Here is a 26,708-nt window from a genome sequence, read left to right as displayed (position 1 = left end):
AGGTCACCCCATTCCACCCCAGGGCTCAGCAGTGGCCCTCACTGGAGGCAGGGCAAAGTCAGTGTAAGAATTTAGGGCTGAGGGTGGGCGATCTGGCCAGCCCCTCCCTTGACCATCATCTCTGTGGCTGGTCCTTGTGAGATTCCTTTCCTAGACTAAGGGTCCTTACCTTGGGGTGGGCTGAGCTTAGACGCTGATGAGGACATCTCTTTAGGGAGCTAGCCTAAGGCATTATGGGCCTCCCGCAAACCCTCCCAGCCCCGGGAGCCCGGCCTGTGCCCCAGGGCCCCCTCTACTCCCAGTCAATGGTGGAAGTTAAGAAACCATGGCCCAGGTTTCCCAGGGCTGAGCTCAGGCCGGGTGTCGAGGGCCTACCCAGCCGGTGGGCACCTCCCAGACCCGCCTGCCTGAATCCTTGAATCCAGTCCTCATGGGTGGGCGCAGAGGAGACATACCTACTGGCCCCAGACTTGGCCTGCCCGGTGGCAACAGAGGCACAAGGTCTTCTCATGCCTGGGCCCCCAGTTCCAGGCTTGTGCCCCATCTGCCAACCTGACTCTCTCCCCAAAGCCCCTGCCCACCTCAAGGAAGAACAGAGCCTGCTTTGAGCTGGAAATCGGAGGCGTTTCCTGTTTCATGTTGTTAAGACACCGCTTGTGGGACTGTAATCCCAATAAATCATACGCTTGCTGAGTGGGGCAGGGTTTTTTTTTTTTTTTCCTTCCCAGGCTGCAGGGACCTCTTAAAGCCAAGGCCTTAAGAAGTTTATTCTTTCATTTCTTTTTTAACAGGAAGAAATGGCTTTTGCAGGCCTGCTCCTGGTGAGGGGCCTTGTGAGCCTGTTGGCTTGATATGCTCAGGCTCAAATGTTCGATTAAAGAGGGAGAAGAGAAACTGAGTCACGACACTTGGGGCTGGTCTCCCTGTTGGTGCTGAAGGGTTCTGTGACCTTAGGCGAGACACTGGGCCTCCCGGAGCCTCTGTTTCCTCCTCTTCACCCCACTTCCTGTTAAAGGCCCACTTTCTTTGCTACATTTTACGAGTTTTCCGCATGACATGAATTGCTATTTTATGCACACAAAGACAAATGCTCGGAGTCGGTGACCCTTTTAAGTGGCCTTGTTTGTCACAGAAGCAGCCCGACCGGATGTGTTTGCTAGTAGTATGTGTGGTGTTTCCGTGGTTAGGCCGCCAGCAGCACTCAAGGACTGCAGGTCCCTCACAGTATCCCATGCCCACCCCCTCACCCCCTCGCTTGTTCATGACCCCGTGGCCTCTGGGTCTGTGTTGTCCTTGCCCCTTCCCCCGTCTAGGGTTCTTGACGGCCAAGGCCCTTCACTGCCAGAAACAGTCTCCAGATCACACTGAACGGAGTGGTTGCCTTTTGTTGCTCTGTTTTATGAGCTGGGGTGGAGTGGGTGGTGGGCAGCTCGCTGGCAGGCTTTTGCAAGCTTTACATGTTTACACTTGCAGGAAGGTTGGGGGGTGTGGAGAGGGAATTGGCTGGGCTTGATGAAGGCTGGAGCTGAGGCATTTAATAGATTCTTGTAGCCTTTTCTGCTATTATGTATTTTCTCTATCAACAGACACTGAAATGATAACAGCTAACCTTTACCAAGAACTTACCATGTGCTAAGCACTTTTTGTACATCCTTCTGGCCATCTTGTGAGGTGGCCCTATTATCGATACCCATTTTGTTGATGGGCAGCTGAGTCTAGAGAGAGAAGATAACTTGCACAGGATTATAATTTAATTCATCAAGAGTGCAATGGATTGCAACCTAGGGCAGTCTCTCTCCAGAGTCTGGGTGAAGAAGGTACAGAAAGTACAGCTTTAATCTTAAGGAGGCTGTGAAATAACAGCAAAAGGGTTTCTCATGATGGTAAGTGTCCAGAAACCACTAATCTAACCCCATCTTTAAAAGAAAAACAGGCCCAAAGAAGGTAATGATATGTCCAAGGTTATAGACTCAGTTCAGTGGCTTCTAGAAATTAGGGTTTTCTCCCAGTGAAGATTCGGTGTGGAATCCTCAGATCCTTAAGCCAGGAGTGTGCATGTAAACCACACACCATTCTAGAATTGACTGGACTGGGGCAGGATCCCAGCCCCACGCCTGAGAGCAGCCTTGCCTTAGGGCAAGGCTGCATTTGTCTAAGGCAGCAGTTCTCAAAGTGTGGTCACCCTCTGGGTCCCACAGACTTCTCAGGAGGCCTCAGGGTCAACATTATTTTCATAACAATGAGATGTTATTTGCCCTTTCACTCATTTTCTCACAAGTTCCTAGGGAGTTTTCCAGAGACTGTGTGACATGCAAGCACAGTATCACTCTGATGGCTGACAGGATGTGAGCCTGTGTATTCAGAGGTTTGACATTCTCTGTTATAATTTCTGATATGGTAATTAGTGGTAGAACAACACACATAAACAAGAGCTCTTTGAGGGCCTCAATAACCTGTAAGAGGACAAAGGGAATCCTGAGACCAAAGCACTTGAGAACCACTAGTCCAAGGTGCCAGGCCCAGCAGAGGGGACAGTCAGTGGCTTGCGGCCAAGCACAGCCTGGCGAAAAGGCAAAAAGAGGGAAACAGGCCTTTTTCTCTGGGAGGGAACCAGAGAGACCCTGGGGATGGTGCATAGCCAGTCATTCCCAGCCTTGCTCCTCTGGAGCCCTTTCACCCCCTGTTAGAACATAGCTGTGGCCAGTACAGATGGGAGTTTTTATAGGGATTTTCCAGAATACCCAGTAATGCAGGCCAGCTTCTCAGCATGCCCAATGGGCTAGATGAAATAATCTGAAAGGAAATAGTAGCCTGGAGCCCACAGGCCAAGGGAAGGATGTTACTGAGAAAGTCCATGAATTGCTCGTCATTTAACTTTCCTATGGGCCACAGGTCAGCCGGTAGGCCAAGGAGAAAGGCCTGAAAGGATCATTTGGGGGCCTGCAATGGCCTTGGGTATGGACAAGTGGGTTCCAGTCAGAGGCATAGTGATAGCCTTAACCCTGGAGTATTTTTGTATGTTGAGAATATTAATCAGTGTGCAATTCAGGAAATAGAAAACACCCTAGGTGTTTTAAACAGGAAGGGATTTAATGCAGGGAATTATGTGCCAAAAGAATCATTGTGTGGGCTCAAGGAGCAGGTCTAAGGCTGAACCTCCAGGAATGACTCCAACCAAGAACAATACAAAACTTGCTATTGGGGGGCTTCTCCCTCTGAGATAACCCCAGAAACTGCAATTCAGGATTGAAGCTGGAGTCAAGAAGGTTTTGCTATTGCCTTCAGTAGCAGTACTGCTGTCTCTGAAGCATTCAGGAGTTGGGAAATGAACACTGGAATGCCCTACAGGGGGGAAAGTAATACCTCATGTTTTGTGACTTGGTTTGCTAGTAGAACAAGCAAAGAAGACACAAAGGGGACCTCCGCCTCACATCCATTTATCAGATCTCATGCAGCTTTGTCTTAATGGTGAAGTCTAATTACAAAGGAGTCTGGGAAATGTAGTTTTCGGTTTTCTACATCTCCAGCTAAGTAGGAAAATTGGAGGCTTAATGAACCAGTCCCCAGTATCTGCCCACCAATTACCAATACTCCATCTTTTCACATGCCAAGTTGTAAGAGGCACAAGCCTGGGGAATGAATCATGACACCATCTGATTAGACTTCATGGTTTCCTGAGTTCCCTCTCGGATTTCCCGTAGTGCAGCTGGGAGATGCTGCTCAGAGTGTTTGTGGCCACACTTGGCTCTTTGTCTTGGCTGTTGGCCACAATAGGGAAGAATGGCTGGCACACCCGTGAACTATCTTTTTGTTTACCCTTCAGTCTCCAGTGCTGGTGGTTTAAATAAAGCCTTCCCCTTGAATCAGAGGGACTGATAGGTAGACGTATGTCTCTAAGCTTGCCTTGCAGCACTGTGGTGTAAGAACTGTAAAATTCCGAAATATCTGGGGGGAATTCAAACGGGCATTCACAACCAAGGAAGATCTTATAAACAGGAGGGTAATTCACAAGTGAATTGTGGTTCCTTCCTGGATTCTACAAGCTCCCCATTAAGAGTCCTGGCTTCCCACTCTTAACTAGTCTACCTTGTGCCCTTGAAAAGTATATGTCATTTTTTTTTTTTTTTTTCTGGGCAGAAAGAGGACTTGGTCCAGAACTGAAAACTCGGATGTATTCTGCCACATTCCTGATGCTTAGCTATCCTTTCAGTATTCGACTTAACTGAGGATCTGTTGTGTCCAGGCCCTGTGCTGGGTATACTTTGGAGAACCAGGGATGGTGGAGGCATCGTTCTTGTCATAAAGAGGAATAGTCTAGTCAGGAATATGAGACATGTTCATTCTAGAATAGAGTTCTAAGGGATCTTGGAGAAGGAAGAGTATTTTCTTTGGAGAAGGGGTGTTGGAATCAGTCCTTGAAGGATTAAAAAGGATCTGGATGGGCAGAGGTGAGAGCTGGTTCAGTCATATGAGGAGGTGGGGACAGCCAGGGTGGGCTTGAGAACCGTGAATGCCTGGTGGTCTGGTGTGTCCTGATGAAAGGTTTGAGTCAGGGCTGGAAAGTAAGTTGGGGTGATGTTCTGAGCATCCCTGAAGGCCAGGGCTACAAGCCTTTCCCAACCTATGGCCACCTTGTCATCATAGCAGTTGGTACAGTTAGTGCACTTTGGGCTTCCCTGGTGGCTCAGACGGAATCCGCCCCCAATGTGGGAGACCTGGGTTCGATCGCTGGGTTGGGAAGATCCCCTGGAAGAGGGCATGGCAATCCACTCCAGTATTCTTGCCCAGAGAATCCCCATGAACAGAGAAACCTGCTGGGCTATAGTCCCTGGGGTCACAAAGAGTTGGAAATGACTGAGTGACTAACCACGTGAAATGAGTCAAATCTAGGTATATTTTCAGAATGTCAGAACCAGAACATCAAAATAACTTCCAAATGAGCCACTTTTACAAATCCCATCTGATTATCTTATTAAATAAATAAATAAAAGGCGTCCTTTGCCCTCAAAGAGAGAAGCTTTGAAAACTTTGAAGCTAAACTTTAGTCAAAAACTTTGACCTAAGCTTTTGGAAACCTTAGAGAAGTCTCGTGAGGACATTTCCTGCAGGTGGTTTACTCAGGAGCTGAGGAGAAAGGATGGCGATCTTCCTCCTGGACAGAGTACCCCTCTGCCTGTCCGAGGGAAAGATGGTGACAGCAGGGACCTAACGCGTGAGGAGCCCAGGGTATCCAAGGAAGTGGGGTGTGGAGGGGTGGGGCATGGGGGTGCGGCAGGCATGAAGCCAAGACTGGCTGTCAGGGCCCCTCTGCAGCGTGAGGTCTGCTAGGCTGTGGAGCATTCTGAGGTCTCACTGTGGGAGACCAGAACAGGCAGAGGACAGACAGACAGGAGTCCAGCTTGGTGGGGAGGGCAGGGCCCGGCCCTCAGTGGCAGCGCCACCATATTGCTCCACCAGGGGGCAGTGGTCACCTTCCTGTGAATGGCGCCCCCTGGCGGCCCACAAAACACTCGCGGCAGGCGCCCCCTGCGTTCCTAGCTCCTAAGCCTTGCTGAACTGCCTCTCCCGGCCTCCGAGCTGCCTCACACCATGGCTGTGCGTTCTGGGTGCGACATAGGCCCCGGAACTCCCTCCCTGGAGGACCTGGAGCACCAGTCCGGGGCCACCCAGCCTACCACGGGAAGTGACTAAATCCACTTCAGCCCAGGGGTCAGTTGAGGGAATGGCTGTCAGCAACGCGTGTGAAGTGTGATATGCATCATCTCATTTAGCCTGCCAGTAGTCCTGAGAAGTGGGGATCGCCTCGTCTCACAAGAAGAAAACAGCCTTGGGGTATTGTCTGTGGTGATGAAGGGGCTCAACGGCACACCAGGGTCTGCGGGACTCTCTCCTCTGCACCCAAGCACCCTGGAGAGCCCGTCTGAATTCTGTGGAGGGGGCAAGAGTCCCCAGTCCCTCTTGGACCACCAAAGGCCCTCAGGCTCTGCTCATGGCCCGTGACAGGAATTCCTTCCAAGTCCTGACAGAGCTCCTGTGGAAGGGGACAGATCAGGGTCTCCCTGAGGAGGAAGGTCGGGTCCCCTCCACACCTCATGACTCTCCCCTCACAGAGGTCTATGCACGGCTGTCCTGAGAGTGGGTGCTCAAGGGGGCCCCTGCCCAGGCCTGACCCTCCCTCTCTCTCTGCCGCCCGCCCCCCAGGCCCTTCATGCTGCTGCCGCCGCTGATGGAGTGGATGCGTGTGGCCATCACGTACGCGGAGCACCGCCGCAGCCTCGCCGTGGACAGCGGCGACATCCGGCAGGCAGCCCGGCTGCTGCTGCCCGGCCTGGACTGCGAGCCCCGGCAGCTCAAGTAGGGAACGGGGGAGGAGGGAGGCGGGAGGCGGGGAGGGCATGGATAAACCCGCTGCTCCCTCACTCTCCTGGATCGGGAGGGAGCCGAAAGCTGGGGCTGCAGCCCACGCGTTGGATCTGCTCTAAGGCACTCTCCTCCTGAGCCCACCTTTTAGAACTGATCTGTTCTGGGCCTGGGCTGCTCCCCAGTGTGTCCTCCACAACCACGGGTCTGGCACAGAGCAGCCTCCTATTTGCCTTTTGGGTGAGAGAGCGCTCACAGCGGGGCTATTTGGGGTACACAGCAGAGTGGGCCCTCCTCCCTGAGGTTGCCATCACTTTCTGGAGCACTTCCTAGGTGCAGGCCACTGCTGAGCCCTCCTATTTTATATGCGTTTTCTCAGTCCTTTGACAGCCTCAGAGAACAAGGGGCTTTAATGCCCATTTTACAGATGGAGAAGCTGAGGACCAGGAGGAGCAGTAACTTGCCCACAGATGCTCAGCTAGCAAGTTGACCATGCATGAATTTGAAGCCAGGCCTGTGTGGCCCCAAGCCTGGGTCCTTAGTTTCCTTCCCAGGGTGCCTCTGTTGTGTTGGACTGGCCTCTTGAAGTTGTTCCAGAGGAACGTTCCCCTGGCCATCCCTGACCTGGGAGAACCTCGCTTCGCCCTCCCCCTCTTCTCTCTCCATTATAAATGCCACGACTTCATCCTGTGACACGTGTTTCCTACTCTGTGGCCCAATCAAGTCTCCAGGCAAAAGCCACCTATCAAAAGCCCATGGTGCACCCTCTGCAGGCCATGGCTGTCCTTGGTAGGATGGCTTGGCTGCACCTGGGAGTCTGGTCCACTCTCTGCCATCTCTTTGGTGCTTCTGGGCCTCATCCGGAAGCACTGAGGGGAGAGGATGCAGCATCGAGGACTGGAACTTGGCCTCAGTGACCATTCTCGAGAATGAGTACAGCCTTCTCCGTGCAAAAAAAAATACATGACCAAGTACTGTGTGTGGCCCAAGCCCCAGCCAGAGCTTCTTCCTCCTCAGAAAGTCCCCTGAGAGATCATTTTGGGGGGGGGATTTCATTTCTGATCATTGACAGCTCCCAAGAGCTCAGAGCACTTCTTTAACGTGTTTATAGAAAAGGTGAAGTGTGTGCTCTTCCTGTCACTGAGCATGACAAGGCCAGTCACAGCTGATTACATAGTAATTCCTGGTCCTCCCTGTCTACCCCATCCTCACGCCAGGCATCAGCCTAGCACAGTGGTGTCACTTCTCATAGCGAGACTGTGTCCTAGCAGAAACAGCCAGGCTTACATACCTGGTCTCTTCTGCACAGACCCGAATGCTGTTTCAGTTCCTTCCGGAGGCTGGATGCCCGAGCGGCTACTGAAAAATTCAACCAGGACCTGGGCTTCCGCATGCTCAACTGCGGAAGGACTGACCTCATCAGCCAGGCGATCGAAGCCCTGGGCCCCGACGGGGTGAACACCATGGATGACCAGGTGTGTTCCGAGTGCTCCGCCAGCCAGGTTCAGGACCAGAATCCGCAGTGATGAGCAACTGCGGTAACTGGTGGTTCAGTCTGTTCTGTCCCAGACCTGAGACCCACACACTCAGCTGTGTTTCTAAGAAGTGGGTTACTCCCGAATTATACTCTGCCATCTACGTAGATGGCCAACTCAGAGACTTCCCAGGCACCCCTTGGAAATAATTTGTAACGGGCATTCAGCTTCCCCTCACTGGAAGGCTGAGATGGTGCAGGGCTGGGAGAACATCCAGAGAAATCAGCTTGATAGCGAGCTAGGGATAATGATCACTGAGACTTGTATTAGGGCATCCTGTGTGCCACACTCCAGTAGAAATCTTTGACTTCATGAGTTAACATGCTAGAGGAGGAGACAGATACTAAGAAACACAAAGACACGAAATGCAGAGTATGTTAGTAAAAAGTGCTGATGCATTAAATGAAGCCAGAGAAGGGGACAGGAAGTGTTGGAGGAATTTTAGGGAGACTTTAACTGGAGTTTTTTGAGCTGCTTTCTTTTTTGTTTTTGCTGTGAATAGCTGGCATTTATACAGCACTTCCTGTGTTCCAGGCACTGTTCTAAGCACTTTGCACAGATTAACTCATTTAATCTTGACCACAGCCCTGTGATGTAGGAATCATCCCCATTTTATAGATAGAGAGACTGAGGTACAGAGCTCATACAACTAATGAGGAGCAGAGCTGGGATTAGAGGAACCCAAACAGGCCAACCCCAGGCCCTTCCCCGCCTGAGGGAGATGCAATTTTTATTTGATGCAGTTGCATGAGCTTCCCCAGGGTAATGGTGTTGTAGTTTGGAAGTCCACACGGAAGCTTGGGGGAAGTTAAATGGCAGCTGAGAGGTCACATAGAAGTCACGTAGCACTTTCAGACGAGATGGTGACACAGTAGAGGCTGTAATGAGGTGCCTGGTGAACCCAAGCCAGAGTGGACTTTGGCAAGTCAGGCAGGAGCAGTCAGGGAAGGAATCTTCCTGAATCATGCTGGACGGAGGGGATGGGGGGTGGATGCAGCGGAGAGGAGTAGGGGAAGGCATCCCAGGGAAGGGAGATGCTGGGAGCCAGAGCATCGGGGCGGGATAGTCAGGCATGTGCTGGGACAGGAAACCACGAGGCTGAGGGAGTTGCTGCAGGAGGGCTCCGGGAAGTGACAGGCTGGGTGTCGTGTCTCCCCAAGGTGCCTCTGTCAATGCGGGCTCCGGGGCTTTCATCCTGGGGGAGACGTCTTCCTCCTCCAGCAGCAGGGTGGGGAAGCCCATGGACGCCAGCCTCAGATGGGCCTGGAGTTTAGTCCTCCCATCATAGCTGTGGCAGCTTAGACAAGCTGCTTTACCCCTTGAGCCTGTCTCCTCGCCTCCAACTTGTGGGATAACAGTGCCTGGCCCATAGACTTCTGCATCACACCTAGTAAATGCTCCATAAAGGTGCCTCCGTGTTTGTTGGTGTCAATAGGATGATTATCCCTGAAATCTGTTCCTCAGTGTCTCTTGATTTAACCTCTTTAGGGAGAGGGACCAACATGCAAAAAAAAAAAAAAAAAAGTAGTTTCTCCTTACAAGGCGCATCTACTGGCTTACAGTCTGAATTACATACAGACGTGTGGAGAAAAAAGAAGTCAAGCTTGTGCCAAGGGGAATAAAACAGTCAGGGTCTCACTCGGTGGCTTTTCTCTCAGTGCCCCAAGTCCTGTTTGTTCCCTCAGCCTCGGTGTTTGTAGAATGATCTGTGGGGTAGACGGACCTCTCAGCCATGATTAATCTCGGGCCATTTCTTTATCTCCGTGCACTAGGCAAGGATTTATGAGGTAAGGAGATCTTGTCTACACACAAATAACCTAATAAATAACATCGCGGGGCTCCAGACAAACGCTTGCCAGCATCCAGCTGTGGAATAGCACTTTCCACTGCGGCCTTTGCTGTTACTGGCCACAGAGGAGATTCCCGGCCAGGGGGCGGCTCTGTTAACCGCCCACCTAAACTCGAGTAGGGATTGGGCCTCAGCTTTCAGAAAAGCTCAGAACTGTTCACAGCAGGAGACGTTCACGTCAACCTCTCCACCCTGTGTGAGACGCCTTGGGCAGAAGAGCTTCTCGGCTCATGCAGGCCTGGGTTCCATCTGAGTTCATCCTCTTACATATTGTGTGACTGTGGGGCAAGTCAGTCCCCGCCTCTGCTCCTCATCTGTGAAGCGGGGATAATAGCAGAACCTCCCCAGTAGGGATGGTATGGTCATTAAATGAGATGGTGCATAAACCACTTCACACAGTGATTTACCAGTGCAGGGCCTGGGGTGGATTTGGCTGTGTCAATGTGACATGGTAGCCGCGATGGTGGCGTTGTGTTATTTTAATTAGTTAGCTCATCCTTAGTTAGCTGGGCTAAGCACTTTATACATAGTAACTTATACTCTTTACAACAACCCAGTGAGGTAGATACTGTTGTTATTCCCATTTTAAAGATAAAGAAACTGAGGCACAGAGGAGTACAAAGTTTACAGCAGGGGTTGCCTTTGTACTGGAATCTGGCTGTAGGGCCTGTGCCCTTTGCCCCTCTGGTGACCTGTAGTGCTCATGGAAATGTCCCCTACTTATCCTTCAGGTGTCATTTGTCCCCTGGGCCTGGGAGGGGCAGGCCCAGCCCCTTCTGTCCAGCACAAGACCCAAGATTGTTCCAGATGAGCAGCTGGTCAAGCAGGAGACCTCTATCTGGTTTCCAGGGCAGACACCTATGGAACACGTGTCCTCATGTTCTATTTCCAGACAGTTTAGCATCTGCGTTTGCTTCACTTAGGGTATGACGCCGCTGATGTATGCCTGTGCTGCTGGGGATGAAGCCATGGTCCAGATGTTGATTGATGCCGGAGCCAACTTGGACATCCAGGTGAGAAAGCCCCAAAGGGCTGCACTGGGCCCCCAACCCAGAGAGAGAACACCCCAAGGTCTTCATCATCCATGCTGGATGTGATGATTTGGACAACAGAGTGGATGTGTCTCAGAGGACTGGAAATATACGATACACAGAGATCATAGTCAGCAAAGATGGTTTTTTCTCAAGATTTGGGCTTCCTGCCAGAGAAGTGAGCTCAGAGGGGAGTCCATTGGAGAGAAAGGCCATGATTCTGTTACTGTAGTCCCTTTCTGCTTTTATCAAATTAGTCCCCAGCCATCCCTACCATCTCCAGACACTTCTTGCTCTACCTCCTTCTGAGGCATAAAGAGTTCCCCTTCTGCCATCTCTCTGCCCAGGGCAGACATCACTAATTGAGTATCCTTTTGAGCCTTGTCCACAAGGTACTCCAGGCAGACATTGCCAATTGAATATAGAAAGCACTTGAGTTGACCCCTAGCCACCATCCCTGCAGGGCTCCCCCTTAGCTCAGGCCCCTGTGTCACCCACACAGGAATGTCACTCACCTTGGAAACACTGATCCCTTGTGGTATTTTCCCAGGTTCCAAGCAACTCTCCCAGGCACCCCTCCATCCACCCTGATAGCCGGCACTGGACATCACTGACATTTGCTGTGCTACACGGACATATCTCTGTGGTCCAGGTGAGCTCAATGTGCCCCCAGCTTGCCAGATGGGCTGAAGCCCAAGCGTCGCCCCAGCCTCACATGTGTTGAGTGGGATCAGAGACACCAGAGGCACTGGTTAAGGCCAGCTTACTGGGTCAGCAGGACAGAGACCCAGCTGGTCTGCCCCCAAGGAGTAGGCTCTAGTTTGCAGGATGTGAGCAGGCTCTCATGGGAGATTTTAGGGAACAAGATGCAGGCCCAAACGATACCAGGCCTGCCTGGCCTCTCTGCATCTGTGGGTGAGTCTCGGGGTATTGCTGGAATCTGTGCAGATGTGCTCCGTTTCTTTGCTCCAAGCATCCTTCCAACCCTTAGCTGTTCTTCCTCCCTCATGAATTCTGTGGCTTATACCATGCTGTCCTTCTGGTTCTGCCCCTCCCTGTCAGCAGCCATAGTCTCTCAGCATCTCAGTTCCTGAAAGAAGACTCAGATTGGCAATGCCCGCCTGTCAGCCACGTCACCCTGTGCCTACCTTGGCCCCGGTGGCTGTGGCTGGCTGAGGGTCGGGTCAGGCCTGGAAGTGGAAGCTGAGGACGGAGCATGGCCATGCTGCCGCTCGGCTCCCTGGCTCCTTCGCTCCTCAGGCCTGCAGGGTTCCAGCGCTTCTTCCTGGGAGTTTGCATGACACCCTCGCCATCTGCTGGATCGCGGATCCCTCGAGGGCAGGGGTCATGTCGGCCTCTTCATCGCTTTCCACACAGCCCTGGCCTATATAAGAGATTCTGTAGCTGGTGGTCAGCTGGTTGGCTGCTACATCCTGCCTGCTTCTCGGTGACTGTCCTCCTGAGACCTTGAGCAGAGTTCCACCCTGGCCCAGACTGGCCTGCAGGGCTGTGCCCTGGGCTTGTCTGGACTGGTGCCCAGTTTCACTGTCGGGCAGGTCTCTGTCCTCCTCCGCTGCTTTGGCGATCTGACCCAGACAGCACTGCCACAGCTGCTTTCTGACTGATGAGAGCCTGCTGCCAACAGCCACCCCCACACCCACATTGTGGGGAGACTGAGAGGTCAGCCTGGACCCCTCGCACCTGGTCCCAGGTAGGGGCGGGTAGGATTGGCCTAATTGCTCAAGCGCCGTCTCAGGAGGCTCAGTCTCTGGAGACCTGGGAGGGTGGGAAAGGCGGCTCCCTCCAGAGCAGCCAGTCAGGAAAGGTGAGATGGACTGAAGTTACCTGTCGGTGGTGCAGACACCACCCCCGCCCAAGGCAAAGCCAGCTGGCCCAGCGGGAACTGCTTGGTATCTGTTAGCCCTGCTCCATCTGTCCCCTGCAAGGCCTGCCCTTGCCAGAACTGGGAGAGGCTACCTGGTGTCCCAGACAGCCAGGTTCTGCTCCAGACCTGCACTGCCCAGCCTTGGGCAGCTCATGGAACCTCTCTGAAGAGGACCCTAGAAGCCACTGGTTACTGAACCCCTATGGAGAATTGAGCATCTCTTCACTTAATCCCCAACAATGTTGCAAGGCAGGCCTCTCTCCCATTTTCTAGATGAAAGGCTCTGCCTTTTTCACAACCTCTGCTATGTCAAGAGCCTCAGATTCCCCTGGTGGATTGGAGGGTGTTACCTTCTGTTCTTGGGCTTCCCGGGTGGTGCTAGTGGTAAAGAACCTGGCTGCCAATGCAGGAGACGTAATAGATGTGGGTTCAGTCCTTGGGACAGGAAGATCCCTTGGAGGAGGGTGTGGCAACCTACTCCAGTATTCTTGCCTGAAGAATCCCATGGACAGAAGAGCCTGATAGGCTATGGTCCATAGGGTCGCAAAGAATCAGACATGACTGAAGCGAGTTAGCACACATGTACCTTCTATTCTTCACTGTGGCCAGTTTATAGGAAACTATTTGAAAGGAAGAGATAGCTCAGAGGTCCCTCTAGCTCAGGGGCTTCATCCAATACCACAAAAAGCAGAGGGGAAGATTCTGGACACTAAGAACCGTGAAGGTAACCAAGAGTTTTACAGTTTTGGATGCCCAAGGGAGCTGGTTCTTGGTCACATGCCGGGAGGAAACTAAAGGTCCCTCCCTGAGGCCTCCCGTGCGCATGGCCCAAACACTCCCCTCCACGCTCAAGTGCCCGTCGTGTGCCTTGGCAGTTGCTGCTGGATGCTGGCGCCCACGTGGAGGGCTCGGCGGTGAATGGCGGCGAGGACAGCTATGCGGAGACGCCCCTGCAGCTGGCCTCTGCGGCCGGTAGGTGCCCCGCTGCCCTGCGGTTCCACCTGCCCCTCCTGACGGTGTCACCCTGCCTGGCTGAGCCGCACACAGAGACCCCCGTAGCAAGCCTTGAAACCCCTCCTTCAGGGCGCTGGGGGCTGCCCCTCACTCCATCGTCAGTCTTTCTATGGTGCTCAGTGCCCAGGCAAGCCCAGCAGAGGGGCAGTGACGTGGGTGATGGAAGCACTCCTGGCCCGTCTCTTCTTTCAGGGAACTACGAGCTGGTCAGCTTGCTGCTTAGCCGGGGCGCTGACCCCCTCCTCAGCATGCTCGAAGCCAACGGCATGGCCTCCTCCCTCCACGAGGATATGAACTGCTTCAGCCACTCAGCCGCCCATGGCCACAGGTACCCACCCGGGGCTTCCTGCCCCATGTTCTGTGGAGCATGAAGCAGGCTCTCAGGAGCAGAAAATCTAGGCCTGGAGATCTTTCCAGAGATGGAGGGAGGGGTGGATAGAGGGTAGCTGCCTGCACTCCAGCCAGAAAGAAGATACAGGTCTTCAGGCAGCATGGGGGCCCCAGAGGGTGGAGGCCTGGAGACACGGGGTGGGGGGTGCCCAGGGCAGGCCCTCCCATTCCCCCGGAAGACCCTCTGCCTGCAGCCAGCCAGGGCTGCCCCAGGACCCCATCCCTTCCTGTGCCTGGGCTGTTTCTCCATTGCCCGCCATAGCCGGGAGCACTAGGGGCTTCCTCCCAGACTTCAGCTCCACCACGAAGATGCTTCTGGTGGCTCTGCTAGAAATCACGTCCTGCTCCAGGAGCAGATAGTGGACCCTGCTTTTTAGGGGCCAGGCCTGCCCGGGGGTGTGAAGGGCAGAGATGAGACCAGAGCAAGGCAGCTCTGGGGTCAAAGGGCGACAGGGAAGAGGTGAGTAGGAGACAAAGAGGGACTCCCTGAGGGACCTGGGTCATCCTGCTGTTGCTCTGTCAGCTCAGTGAGTTAATGGAGTACCGAGTGGGGCACAGCCTGGCCTCCATCACAAGGTGGGGAGGGGTGGCGGGGGGGGGGGGCGGGGGGGAAGGCAGGTCTGCAGGGAGAAGGCTCCGCCCCAAGTGGCCTAGAGGCCTGCCCAGGAGACAGCCATCTGGAGCCCCAGGCCACAAGGAAGAGCCAGGGGCTTGGAGCCCTGGGTCTGAGTCTGTATCCCACTCCATGTGACGTTGAGCAAGATGTATTCATCACCCGTGAATCCCAAGGTTCCTCTTTCAGGGAGGGTTAAATGCCATTTTGGTGCATGGCAACATCAGGATTGCTGGGAGAAACATCAATAACCTCAGATATGCAGATGATATCACTCTCATGGCAGAAGGTGAAGAAGAACTAAAGAGCCTCTTGATGAAGGTGAAAGAGGAGAGTGAAAAAGCTGGCTTAAAACTCAGCATTCAAAAAACTAAGATCATGGCATCCAGTCCCATCACTTCATGGCATATAGATGGGGAAACAATGGAAACAGTGGAAGACTTTATTTTCTTGGGCTTCCAAAGTCACTGTGGATGGTGACTGCAGCCATGAAATTAAAAGATGCTTGCTCCTTGGAAAGTGTGAAAGTGCTGCATTCAATATGCCAGCAAATTTGGAAAACTCTGCAGTAGCCACAGGACTGGAAGAGGTCAGTTTTCATTCCAATCCCAAAGAAAGGCAATGCCAAAGAATGTTCAAACTACCGCACAATTGCACTCATCTTACATGCTAGCAAAGCAATGCTCAAAATTCTCCAAGCTAGAGTTCAACAGTATGTGAACCAAGAACTTCCAGTTGTTCAAGCTGGATTTAAAAAAGGCAGAGGAACCAGAGATCAAATTGCCAACATCTGTTGGATCATAGCAAAAGCAAGATAATTCCAGAAAAACATCTATTTCCTGCTTCATTGACTACACTAAAGCTTTTGGCTGTGGATCACAACAAACTGGGAAATTCTTCAAGAGATGGGAATACCAGACCACCTCACCTGCCTCCTGAGAAATCTATATGCAGGTCAAGAAGCAACAGTTAGAACTGGACTTGGAACAACAGTTCAGTTCAGTTCAGTTGCTCAGTCACGTCTGACTCTTTGTGACCCCCATGAACCACAGCACGCCAGGCCTCCCTGTCTATCACCAACTCCCAGAGTCCACCCAAACCCATGTCCACTGAGGTGGTGATGCCATCCAACCATCTCATCCTCTGTCATCCCCTTCTCCTCCTGCCCTCAATCTTTCCCAGCATCAGGGTCTTTCCCAATGAGTCAGCTCTTTGCATCAGGTGGCCAAAGTATTGGAGTTTCAGCTTCAACATCAGTCCTTCCAGTGAACACCCAGGACTGATCTCCTTTAGGATGGATTGGTTGGATCTCTTTGCAGTCCAAGGGACTCTCAAGAGTCTTCTCCAACACCACAGTTCAAAAGCATCAATTCTTCTGTGCTCAGCTTTCTTTATAGTCCAACTCTCACATCCATACATGACCACTGGAAAAACCATAGCCTTGACATGGAACAACAGACTAGTTCCAAATTGGGAAAGGAGTACGTCAAGGCTGTATATAGTCACCCTGCTTATTTAACTTATATGCAGAGTACATAATGAGAAACGCTGGGCTGGAGGAAGCACAAGCTGGAATCAAGATTGCCCTGAGAAATATGAAGAACCTCAGATATGCAGATAACACCACCCTTATGGCAGAAAGTGAAGAAGAACTAAAGAGCCTCTTGATGAAAGTGAAAGAGGAGAGTGAAAAGTTGGCTTAAAACTCAACATTCAGAAAACTAAGATCATGGCACCTTGTCCCATCACTTCTTGGCAAATAGATGGGAAACAATGGAAATAGTAACAGACTTTATTTTTGGGGGCTCCAAAATCACTGCAGATGGTTACTATAGCCATGAAATTAAAAGACATTTGCTCCTTAGAATAAAAGTTATGACCAACCTAGACAGCATATTAAAAAGCAGAGACATTACTTTGCCAGCAAAGGTCTGTCTAGTCAAAGCTATGGTTTTTCCAGTGGTCATGTATGGATGTGAGAGTTGGACTATAAAGAAATCTGAGTGCCGAAGAATTGATGCTTTTGAACTGTGGTGTTGGAGAAGACTCTTCAGAGTCCCTTGGACTGCAAGGAGATCCAACCAGTCAATATTAAAGGAAATCAATCCTGAATATTCATTGAAAGGACTGATGCCAAAACTGAAGCTCCCAATACTTTGGTCACCTGATGCAAAGAGCTGACTCATTAGAAAAAAGACCCTGATGCTGGGAAAGATAGAAGTCAGGAGGAGAAGGGGACAACAGAGGACAAAATGGTTAGATGGCATCACCGACTCAATGGACATGAGTTTGAGCAAGCTCCTGGAGATGGTGAAGGAAGGACAGGGAAGCCTGGAGTGCTGCAGTCCATGTGGTCACAAAGAGTTGGACACAACTGAGCAACTAAACAACAATGTGGGAATATGCCGGCTGCTATTAGGGTGATTGTTGTGTATCACGCTCTGCATGTGATGTCACATGAGCCTCACATTAACTGGGAGAGGACAATGCTGAGTCTCCATGCTACAGTAACAAAGCCGTCAGGGCTCAGAGAGGTAGAACAACCTGTCTGAGATCACACAGGATGGCAGAACCTGCTTGGCCCCAGAGCTCATGACTTCTCAGCAGTACCCAGATGGCAGATGGGAGGGGTCTTTCTGCACGTTTCTCTGACTCACCCGAGGGCCCAGCCTGCCTGGGAAGGGAAGACCATGAGCGCTTTGTGCCTGCAGATGCCCTGTAGTTGGCCCGTCTGGGCCACAGGGTGCTAGAAGGCAGCTCGGCGGGCACCATCCATGGCGAGAGCCTTGGACATCACACTCCTTCGTCTTCTTCCCCCCAGGAACGTTCTGAGGAAGCTCCTGACGCAGCCACAGCAGGCCAAAGCAGACGTGCTGTCCCTGGAGGAGATCCTGGCTGAGGGCGTGGAAGAGAGCGATGCGTCCAGCCAGGGCAGCGGCAGCGAGGGGCCCGTGCGACTGAGCCGGACGCGCACCAAGGCCCTGCAGGAGGCCATGTACTACAGCGCGGAGCACGGCTACGTGGACATCACCATGGAGCTGAGGGCGCTGGGTGAGGCCACGCGGTGTGCGTGTACGCACACACGCACAGACACACACAGACACACATGCTGTGATGATCCTCAGTGTGCATGTACACACGTACACACACTCACACACACACGAGAGGGCCAGGCCCACAGGGGCAGAGCGGCCAGGAAGCAGCGGAGTGCAGGGCGGGGCTCAGTCCTCTCAAACCAGGACCGGGGGTGCCCTGAGCCTCAGACAGTCCTCCGCAGGGACATGTCTCAAAATCCTCACGCCAGCCCTGTGCCTTCAGGGCCCCCAGCTTCCCTGGTCGGGGCCTGGTCGTGTGGGAGCGTCTAGAGCACCAGGGGTCCACATTTCTGGTCAATGAGATGCTCTCCAGTCCATCAGCCCACCTCCCCACCTCCTTGGTCTGCAGGCCTGCAGACTTCTCCTTTCCTCCCAGGCGGCCGGTCAGACAGACAGACCTGGGGGAGATCCCAGCCCTGCCACGTTCCCTCGTCCCCTGCACATCTGGAGTTGTCACACACAGCACAGGGCCCAATGCCCGCTAACCGTGGGCGCCCAGTGCATGACGACAGCATCGCTCCTCTCCCGGGGGCCACGACACACGAACACCCAGCGCTGGGTCAAGGGAGCGGGAGCCACATGGCCCTCTGGTGGCGGGCCAGCCTCCGTGCTCCTCTCTAGGAAGTGGGAAGCTCACTCCTGCACCAGTCAGTAAACCAGGCATGCTGATGCTACCCTTGGGATCATGTCCCCAGGGAATGCCATCAGTCCTTTTTAAATCACAGTGAGGCTGGGGAGTGAGAAGCAATCTCTAATTATCGGAAACATCGCTAGTTTTTGTCATGACCTTTACAGAGTAGTTTTGGATTCCTCTGCGGCCCCAGTGACACACTCCAGGGAGCTGGTAAACAGTAATTATGTGGCACTGCGTGTGCACAAACACACCAGGCAGCCAGGCGCTGGGAAAAGCCCTCGGCGACAGAACAGGGTTCATTTCAGGCTTCTAGACAGGCATGGGGTCCCCAAGTGCCCTGCATATCCTCCCTGCGTTCAAGTCTCCGGGGCCACCCGTCCTAATTATAGTTATACCTACTGGTTCCTCCCCAGTAGGTAATTCTGGGGCCCAACAAGCCAGTGGGGCCAGTGTGGGTGCTGGGCCTGCACTTGAAGGCTCCCAGGCTGAGCTGTGGATTTTCAGAGCCCAGGCTCCCTGCACTTGGCCTGAAGCCATCCCTCCACCTCATCTGATGGGAACTTGGAGACCCTTTTATGTCTCAGGGAGGCCCAGCAGGGTGAATGAATGCTTTCCTTACTGGCTGCGCTGAGCAGGGCAGAGGGGGTGCCCCCAGTTGGGCAGGCATCAGGCGCGTTGGCCTGCGGGAAAGAGGGCTGTCCCGAGGTGGGCTCAGTGGGCCCTTTCGGGAGCGCTCTGCCCGGGGGGTGACTGCCCTGCCCCTTCCCGGCCCAGGCGTCCCCTGGAAGCTGCACGTCTGGATCGAGTCTCTGAGGACGTCCTTCTCGCAGTCTCGGTACTCGGTGGTGCAGAGCCTCCTGCGGGATTTCAGCTCCATCAGGGAGGACGAGTACAACGAGGAGCTGGTGGCCGAGGGCTTGCCGCTCATGTTCGACATCCTCAAGACCAGCAAGGTGAGAGGGCCCCGCGGCCCCGGCAGACACAGGACAGGCCCGGAGACGGCCTCGCGGGCAGACAGGCCGCGGGACGGGCCAGAGACTGCCTCACGGGCAGACAGACCGCGGGACGGGCCGGAGACTGACACACAGGCAGAAAGGCCACGGGACGGGCCGGAGACTGACACACAGGCAGACAGACCGCGGGACGGGCCGGAGACTGACACACAGGCAGACAGGCCGCAGGACGGGCCCGGAGACTGCCTCACGGGCAGACAGACCGCGGAACGGGCCCGGAGACTGACACACAGGCAGACAGACCGCGGGACGGGCCGGAGACTGCCTCACGGGCAGACAGACCGCGGGACGGGCCGGAGACTGACACACAGGCAGACAGGCCGCGGGACGGGCCGGAGACGGCCTCACGGGCAGACAGACCGCGGGACGGGCCCGGAGACTGCCTCACGGGCAGACAGATCGCGGGACGGGACGGAGACTGACACACGGGCAGACAGACCGCGGGACGGACCCGGAGACTGACACACAGGCAGACAGACCGCGGGACGGGCCGGAGACTGCCTCACGGGCAGACAGACCGCGGGACGGGCCCGGAGACTGACACACAGGCAGACAGACCGCGGGACGGGCCGGAGATGGCCTCACGGGCAGACAGACCGCGGGACGGGCCCGGAGACTGCCTCACAGGCAGACAGACCGTGGGACGGGCCGGAGACGGCCTCACGGGCAGACAGACCGCGGGACGGGCCGGAGACGGCCTCACGGGCAGACAGACCGCGGGACGGGCCCGGAGACTGCCTCACGGGCAGACAGACCGCGGGACGGGCCGGAGACTGCCTCACGGGCAGACAGACCGCGGGACGGGCCCGGAGACTGACACACAGGCAGACAGACCGCGGGACGGGCCCGGGACTGCCTCACGGGCAGACGGACCGCGGGACGGCCCGGAGACTGCCTCACGGGCAGACAGACCGCGGGACGGCCCGGAGACTGCCTCACAGGCAGACAGACCGCGGGACGGGCCGGAGACTGCCTCACGGGCAGACAGACCGCGGGACGGCCCGGAGACTGCCTCACGGGCAGACAGACCGCGGGACGGGCCGGAGACTGCCTCACGGGCAGACAGACCGCGGGACGGGCCGGAGACTGCCTCACGGGCAGACAGATCGCGGGACGGGCCCGGAGACTGACACACAGGCAGACAGACCACAGGACAGGCCCGGAGACTGACACACAGGCAGATAGACCGCGGGACGGACTCGGAGACTGCCTCACGGGCAGATAGACCGCGGGACGGACCCGGAGACTGACACACAGGCAGACAGACATAGGGACAGAAGGACACAGGCACCCCACAGGTGGACGTCCAGCCCTCGCCTAGACCCCCGTTGCCTGACTGCAGAAGCCAGGGGTCTGTCTGGGCCGGAGCCTGGCCAAGAAAGCAATCTGGGGAGTCGGTGTGGAAGGACCGGGCCTCCCTCACCAGACCAGATCCAGGGGGAATGAAGGGAAGTGCTGCGCTGATCCTGGCCTGGACTTTTGAAGCTGGCCTGGTGTACCTGGAGCTGTAAACACACAGCCTCCAGACGGGGGTCGAGCTGACGCCCCTCCCCGCCTCTCGCCCAACAGAATGATTCGGTCACGCAGCAGCTAGCAGCCATCTTCACGCACTGCTATGGCAGCAGCCCCATCCCCCGCATCCCCGAGCTCCGCAAGACGCTGCCGGCCAGGCTGGGTGAGGCCTCCCCGTCTCCTCTCCCCTCTCCCCTCCCTCTCATCTCTGTCCTCCTTCCCCTCCGCCTCCTCTCCCCTCTCCCCTCCCTCTCATCTCTGTCCTCCTTCCCCTTTCCAAGTGCCCGGGCAGCGGGCACCTCCGTCATCCCCTTCTCCTTCCCCCCGACAGATCCTCACTTTTTGAACAACAAGGAGATGTCAGATGTGACCTTCCTCGTGGAAGGAAAGCTGTTTTATGCACATAAAGTCCTGCTGGTGACAGCTTCTAACAGGTAGGCAGCCCAGATAATGAATTCTCTGCACCCCCGGGAAGGGGGAGGGACAGCTTCATTTAGATACGAGGTGACAAGCAAGCTGGAGAAGAGCCTCTGCCCCCCTAGAGGGTGGTCACAGAGCAGGGGACCCCGGGGACCCCCCCCACCCACTCCACAGGGGGCAGAGGGACAGTCACGAGGGGACCCAGAGTTCTCCAAGAGGAGCTTGGTCGTTGTTCTGGTTAAACCATTGCCTTTGATGATTAGAAAACATGAATGTTCTAGCATGAATGTCAGTTTTCCAGCCACAGGTGTTAACAGTCACTAAGCTAGAGGGCAGCTGGGACAGGTCAGGGCTCAGCCCAGCTGTCTGTCAGTCCAGGACAATGTAAAACATTACTTGCCCAGAATTCTTTTGCAAGCACAGCAGTGATTTTTAAAATGCTCCTGTCCCCTGGTGACCGGTCAGGCGACGGATGGGGCCTTTGCCACATGGTGATGGAATAAAAGTCACGTTCAAGCCCTTCCTTGTCTCATCTCCTTGGCTCCAGGTTCAAGACGCTGATGACCAATAAATCAGAGCAAGATGGCGACAGCAGTAAAACCATCGAGATAGGCGACATGAAGTACCACATTTTCCAGGTGTGTGTACCTCAGCGCTGCAGGCTTTCCTAGGGGTGCCCCTCCCCCCCAGGACCCGGCCCTGGCTGGTCCATCTGGGCGGTGTCAGCTGTGAGTCAGCCATAATCTTCCCCTCCATCCCTAATAGCTTCTGTGTTTTGCTGACTCAGTGGTCAGGTTGGAGCATCTAGGCGTTTCCCAGCCAAGGTAGCCTTTCCGTTGTGAGTTTGCAGCTTCAAAGTCTGTCTCATGGGCCCTGAGCTCTAACCACTGGGTGAGGGGTCTGGGCAGCCTGACGGGCATGTAAGGACAGGCGCACACCACACATGCAACCTCTGAGCCCTTGTCCTGAGTGAGCTCCCAGCGCACAGACATGCCTGAGCACTTGTTGGGAATGCAGAGCCTCAGGCCCCATGTCAGGCCCCCCCACAGCTTAACAAGACCCCAAATGGGTGGAGGGTGATGTGCACGGGCACCGGTGTAGGCCCGTCACTCTTACACGGCATCAGACCCTAGCCGTGCTGACCAAGCAGAAAGCATCACAATGAGCCCATCCTGGTTGTGGGAGATCATCAAGGTCAGGACTTTCGATCTCTAAGCTTTGGAGAATGTCAGGTTGTGTGATGGAAGCTCCAGGCTGGCCTCCAGGAGTGGCAGGCAAGGTCTGGAAGGGACTGGCTGGGGTCTAAGCTGAGCCCCAGTGAGGAGTTCCTTTCTAGAAAGTGGTCTTCAGGCTGTAGGGGTGACCCTTAGGGCCTGAGACAGAGGCCAAGAGGCAGCTGGTATGTGAGCCCAGGATCTGGCCTTGCCTGGGACAGGCTTGTGACCTAATGGGAGAGATCACAGCCCCACAGAGGCGTGAGGAGCCACCATCTAAAAGGGTTTAGTCCCTCTCTCTTGTTCCCCGTAGTCATCTGTTTAGCATTTAGTCACTTAGGGGTACCACGGAGACAGCAGTAAACAGGACAGGGACCCTGCCCTCCAGGAGACAGGATTATGAATGAATGTGACTGGGAGTGGTGGGGGAGGTGCCGGCAGTGCAGGAAGTGGCACCAAAGCCGCGGAGGGGGAAATTTCCTGGGGACCAGGGCGGTCAGCCGGGTATCAGGAGCTCTAGGTAGACAGAGCAGTGCAGAGACCACGACCACCAGAGACCACAACCTGTTTAGGAAATGCTCTCTGGCCAAGTCCTGACAGCCATTCAGAAGAACATCCAGAAATGAGGCTGAGGCTGCCCCCGAGGAGCCATCCCATGAAGGGCTTGAGCTTTAACCGAAGGACAGTTAGAAGCTACTATGAGGTCACTTAGCCAGGCATGGTTCTAAGTGCATTTATCAGTTAAGCGTCACAGCACAGTCCAGGGAGGTGCACGTTATTATCCCCCTTGGTCCATGAGGTGTCGCAGGCACAGAGTTCAATAACTTGTCCAAGGTCACACAACTGGGAGAAGATAGAGCCAGGATTCAATCTTAGGATGCATGGAATGGTCCAGTTTGCGTGACCCTGCACACTCTGGAGGGTGAGAGAAGGACTGGAGGGGGCAGGACTGTAGGCAGGAGACCAGGTGAGCAGCTGGTGAGAAATCCAGCTGAGTGATGATGGCAACCAGGTAGAGGCAGCAGGATAGAGGGGTGTGGATGAGGGGAGAGTGGGGGACTTGGCATCAATTGATGACAGGGGTCGGAGGAGGCCCAGGGTCGGGCATATGGTGTCTCCGCTCCCCTCTAACCGTCATGTCTTGAGCCAGACTGCCTGGGGAGGGGAGTAACTCTAGAAAGTTGCTTGGCTAAGAAGCCCAAAGTCCAGGTGAGTTGGAGCGTGAGGTGGGGTCACGACCCGACACAGGAGGTGGGTCTGAGAAGGGCAGCAGGGATTGGGCGGGAGGTGGGGGTGAGGGCACACATGTGACAAGGGTGGCCCCTGCCATCGAGGCTGCATTTGCTCAGCAGCGGATGACGCCCGTGTCAGGAGAGGCTGGGCGGCCCTTGATGACTTCTCAGGGTTGTCATGGGGGTAAACAGGGACAACAGGTCTAACATCAGGGCACATGTGGGCCTGGGGCATGTTAGCCACTGGCCTGGCCCTGTGGGTTCTCTGGGAACAAAGCTCTGCCATCCCGCGGGGCGGGGAGTTGGGGGTGGGGAGGCAGCTGAAGTCATCAGTCCAGGGCTGAGACCTCCTAAAAAAGCCTAAGTTTCAGTGCAGCCCCCAGACATCTCATTGGCTGTCACAACACACAGAGAACTTAAGATCATTGTTTTCTAGAACAGAAAACAGAGGCCCAAGGAGATCTAAGCAGTGCTCTCTCTAATAGAAAGATAATGCTGGGCGCCTAGGTTATGTAAAATTGCCTAATAGATGAGGGAAAAAGAAACAAGTGAAATTAATTTTATTCTTATTTAACTTAATGTAGCCAAAACAGTATCATTTCCACATATAAAAATTTAATGTTTTTTTTCACACAGTGTTTGAAATGCAGTTTTGACACAATATTAATTCAGAGCAGCCATGTTTCAAATACTCAAAAGTCACAGGTGGCCAGTGGCTATCGATTAGACAGCACGGGTGTAGACTCTTGCCAGGGTCACTGCCGACTAAACCTGGGCTTTTGGGGGAATAGCCCTGCCATTCTGATGTGGCTCTTGGCCCCAGCCCTGTCCCTGCAGTATCGGGGCCTCCCTGTGGTCATGCTCCTGGTGGCCCACTCCAGGCAGAAGGAAGCGAGGCCATCCCTGCAGCTGGTCCTGCCTGGAGCCTCACTGGGAGCAGCCCTTTGCCCACTCCAGCCCTGCAGGCTGCCTGCTTTGGGTGACCCACATCCTGCCTGGGGGTTGCCGGGCTGTGGGAAATTAATGTCCACAGCTGCCTGCCAGCAGCCCGGTTCCCCCAAGCGAGGCTCCAAGAGGGCAATTCTGGTCCCACTTCTGTGGCCTCATCTGCATTCAGGTGCCTCAGGGAGATCCACATGCCACGCGAGCTGGGCCCGGCCCAGACCAGCTCCCAGAAGTGGCAGGAGGCCTCTTCTAGGCCAGGAAGAGGAGTTGCAGGCTGTCTCCCTGGGCCCCTTCTCACCTCCAGGCTGTCCTGAAACTCACACCTAGGAAAGAATCCCTGGAGATGGGAGCCGCCCCACTCCCAGTCCTGGGCACTCAGCTCCCAGTGTGGGGGATGGTGGAGGAAGCCAGGCATGGGCCCGCCCGAGGCACACACTGCCTGGAGTAGTGGGCCACAGGTCCATCTGTGTAACTGTAAGATCTCCACCTGAGCTCCCGCGGGGGCTGTGCAAGACCTCTGGGAGCGCGCTCCTCTGAGGGGAAGGGGCGGGCTGATGCCTCCCGGACAGGCCCTGGGCCCGGAGGCGGCTGGCAAGGCCTCTTCCCTCTCCCCACCCGCCCCAGGTTGGGCTCCTTCCCTCTAGACCCTCTGGTGCCTCTTCCAGCCTGGGGGCCAGTCCTAACAGAGCCCGACTGTGCCGGCTGGAGCCGTGTTTATTTATACCCCTGCCAGCTCCTTGCTGGGGCCATTGCTTCAGCCAACCAGGGAGAATCATTTTTCTTTTTCCAGCTGGAAACTCCCCAGTCTCCAGTGTGATGGCAGAGCTTGTAAGTCGGATCTCAGCAGAACTACACATAGCCCCCTCCCCAGGCCACCTCATGTGGTGTCGCAGGGCCTCTGCTCTCAAGAACCCCGAGGGGCCCCCGCTGGTCGGCAGGCTGACCTCTGGACCAGGTCCTGGGCCCCAGCGCCGCACTGGCTTCCACGAGGGGCTAGCACCATTTCCCACGTGCTCAGAAGAGCGAGGACCTGCAGGGAAGCAGGGGGTCCTTGCAGAGGTCCCCTTCCTCGGGGAGGCCAGGAGTTGGGATTCTGAGGGAAGACAGTCGCCCCCTCAGAGCCCCATGTTTAGAATCTTGTAAGAGGAGAAAATGAGTCGTGAGGTGCCTGGTGTGCTGGAAGGAGGGGGAGGAGTCAGCCTCATCAGCCTCCCTCCCTGACCTCAGTTTCCCCAGCCGTGAAGAGTATCTGCTCCTGGGCTCACAGGGCTGTTGTGAGGATTGAAGCAAATCCACTCTGTGGAAGGAAGCTTGCCATACACATTCCAGGGGACGCACAAAAATGTCTGATGGGAGTCGGGGGGTGTGCAGACGTCAGCACACAGAGGCCGGGGGGAGGGGTGAGCATCGAGGGGCCGGGAGTGCCTGGAGCGGTGCTCTGGGGGGCCACTGAGGGGCTGGGGGCGGCTGGAGCAGCACTCCAGGGGTGCTGGGTGAGGACACTGGTGCTGTGGGTCCACCTGGCGCTCACGTGGGGCCTTCTTCCTGCAGATGATGATGCAGTATCTGTACTACGGGGGAACGGAATCCATGGACATCCCCACTGGTGACATCCTGGAGGTGAGGACCTGGTCCGTCTGCTTGGGCCCGGGGAGAGGAGCGGGGAGTCCCTGAGCCCATCCACCATGCCTGTGCCCAGCCTGAGACATCTGCCAGGTCTCACCCACCCCACTCTCAGAAACACAGCATGGGAGACACAAGGGAAGGAAGGGGACCTCTGCAAGGACCCCCTGCTTCCCTGCAGGTCCTCACTCTTCTGAGCATGTGGGAAATGGTGTGCCCGTGGAACCCAACCTCCTGGGCGACACCTCAGGGTTAGAAAGGGCCGCCTCTGATGGAAGGTACGAGAGAATCAGAAGGCAGCAGGTACCCCTCCACCTTACCACGTTACTGCTTAGAGAACGGA

General features: G+C 55.1%; 1 protein-coding gene across 1 annotated transcript in view; it reads left to right on the top strand.

Moving 5' to 3' along the window:
* Nucleotides 1-26,708, top strand: part of ABTB2 (ankyrin repeat and BTB domain containing 2) — a 185,471-nt gene that overhangs the window by 155,541 nt on the left and 3,222 nt on the right. Inside the window, exons 4-15 of the mRNA XM_061151749.1 lie at nucleotides 6,202-6,354; nucleotides 7,670-7,835; nucleotides 10,668-10,757; nucleotides 11,326-11,427; nucleotides 13,536-13,632; nucleotides 13,867-14,002; nucleotides 17,499-17,728; nucleotides 19,181-19,359; nucleotides 20,989-21,094; nucleotides 21,263-21,365; nucleotides 21,899-21,989; nucleotides 26,294-26,362. Coding sequence (XP_061007732.1) covers nucleotides 6,202-6,354; nucleotides 7,670-7,835; nucleotides 10,668-10,757; nucleotides 11,326-11,427; nucleotides 13,536-13,632; nucleotides 13,867-14,002; nucleotides 17,499-17,728; nucleotides 19,181-19,359; nucleotides 20,989-21,094; nucleotides 21,263-21,365; nucleotides 21,899-21,989; nucleotides 26,294-26,362 — 1,522 coding nt within the window. The remainder of the gene's footprint in view (nucleotides 1-6,201; nucleotides 6,355-7,669; nucleotides 7,836-10,667; nucleotides 10,758-11,325; nucleotides 11,428-13,535; nucleotides 13,633-13,866; nucleotides 14,003-17,498; nucleotides 17,729-19,180; nucleotides 19,360-20,988; nucleotides 21,095-21,262; nucleotides 21,366-21,898; nucleotides 21,990-26,293; nucleotides 26,363-26,708) is intronic.

This window comes from Dama dama, chromosome 1, assembly GCF_033118175.1.
Source record: "Dama dama isolate Ldn47 chromosome 1, ASM3311817v1, whole genome shotgun sequence".
NCBI classification, from domain to species: Eukaryota; Metazoa; Chordata; class Mammalia; order Artiodactyla; family Cervidae; genus Dama; species Dama dama.
This window is presented reverse-complemented; position numbering and strand designations above follow the sequence as displayed.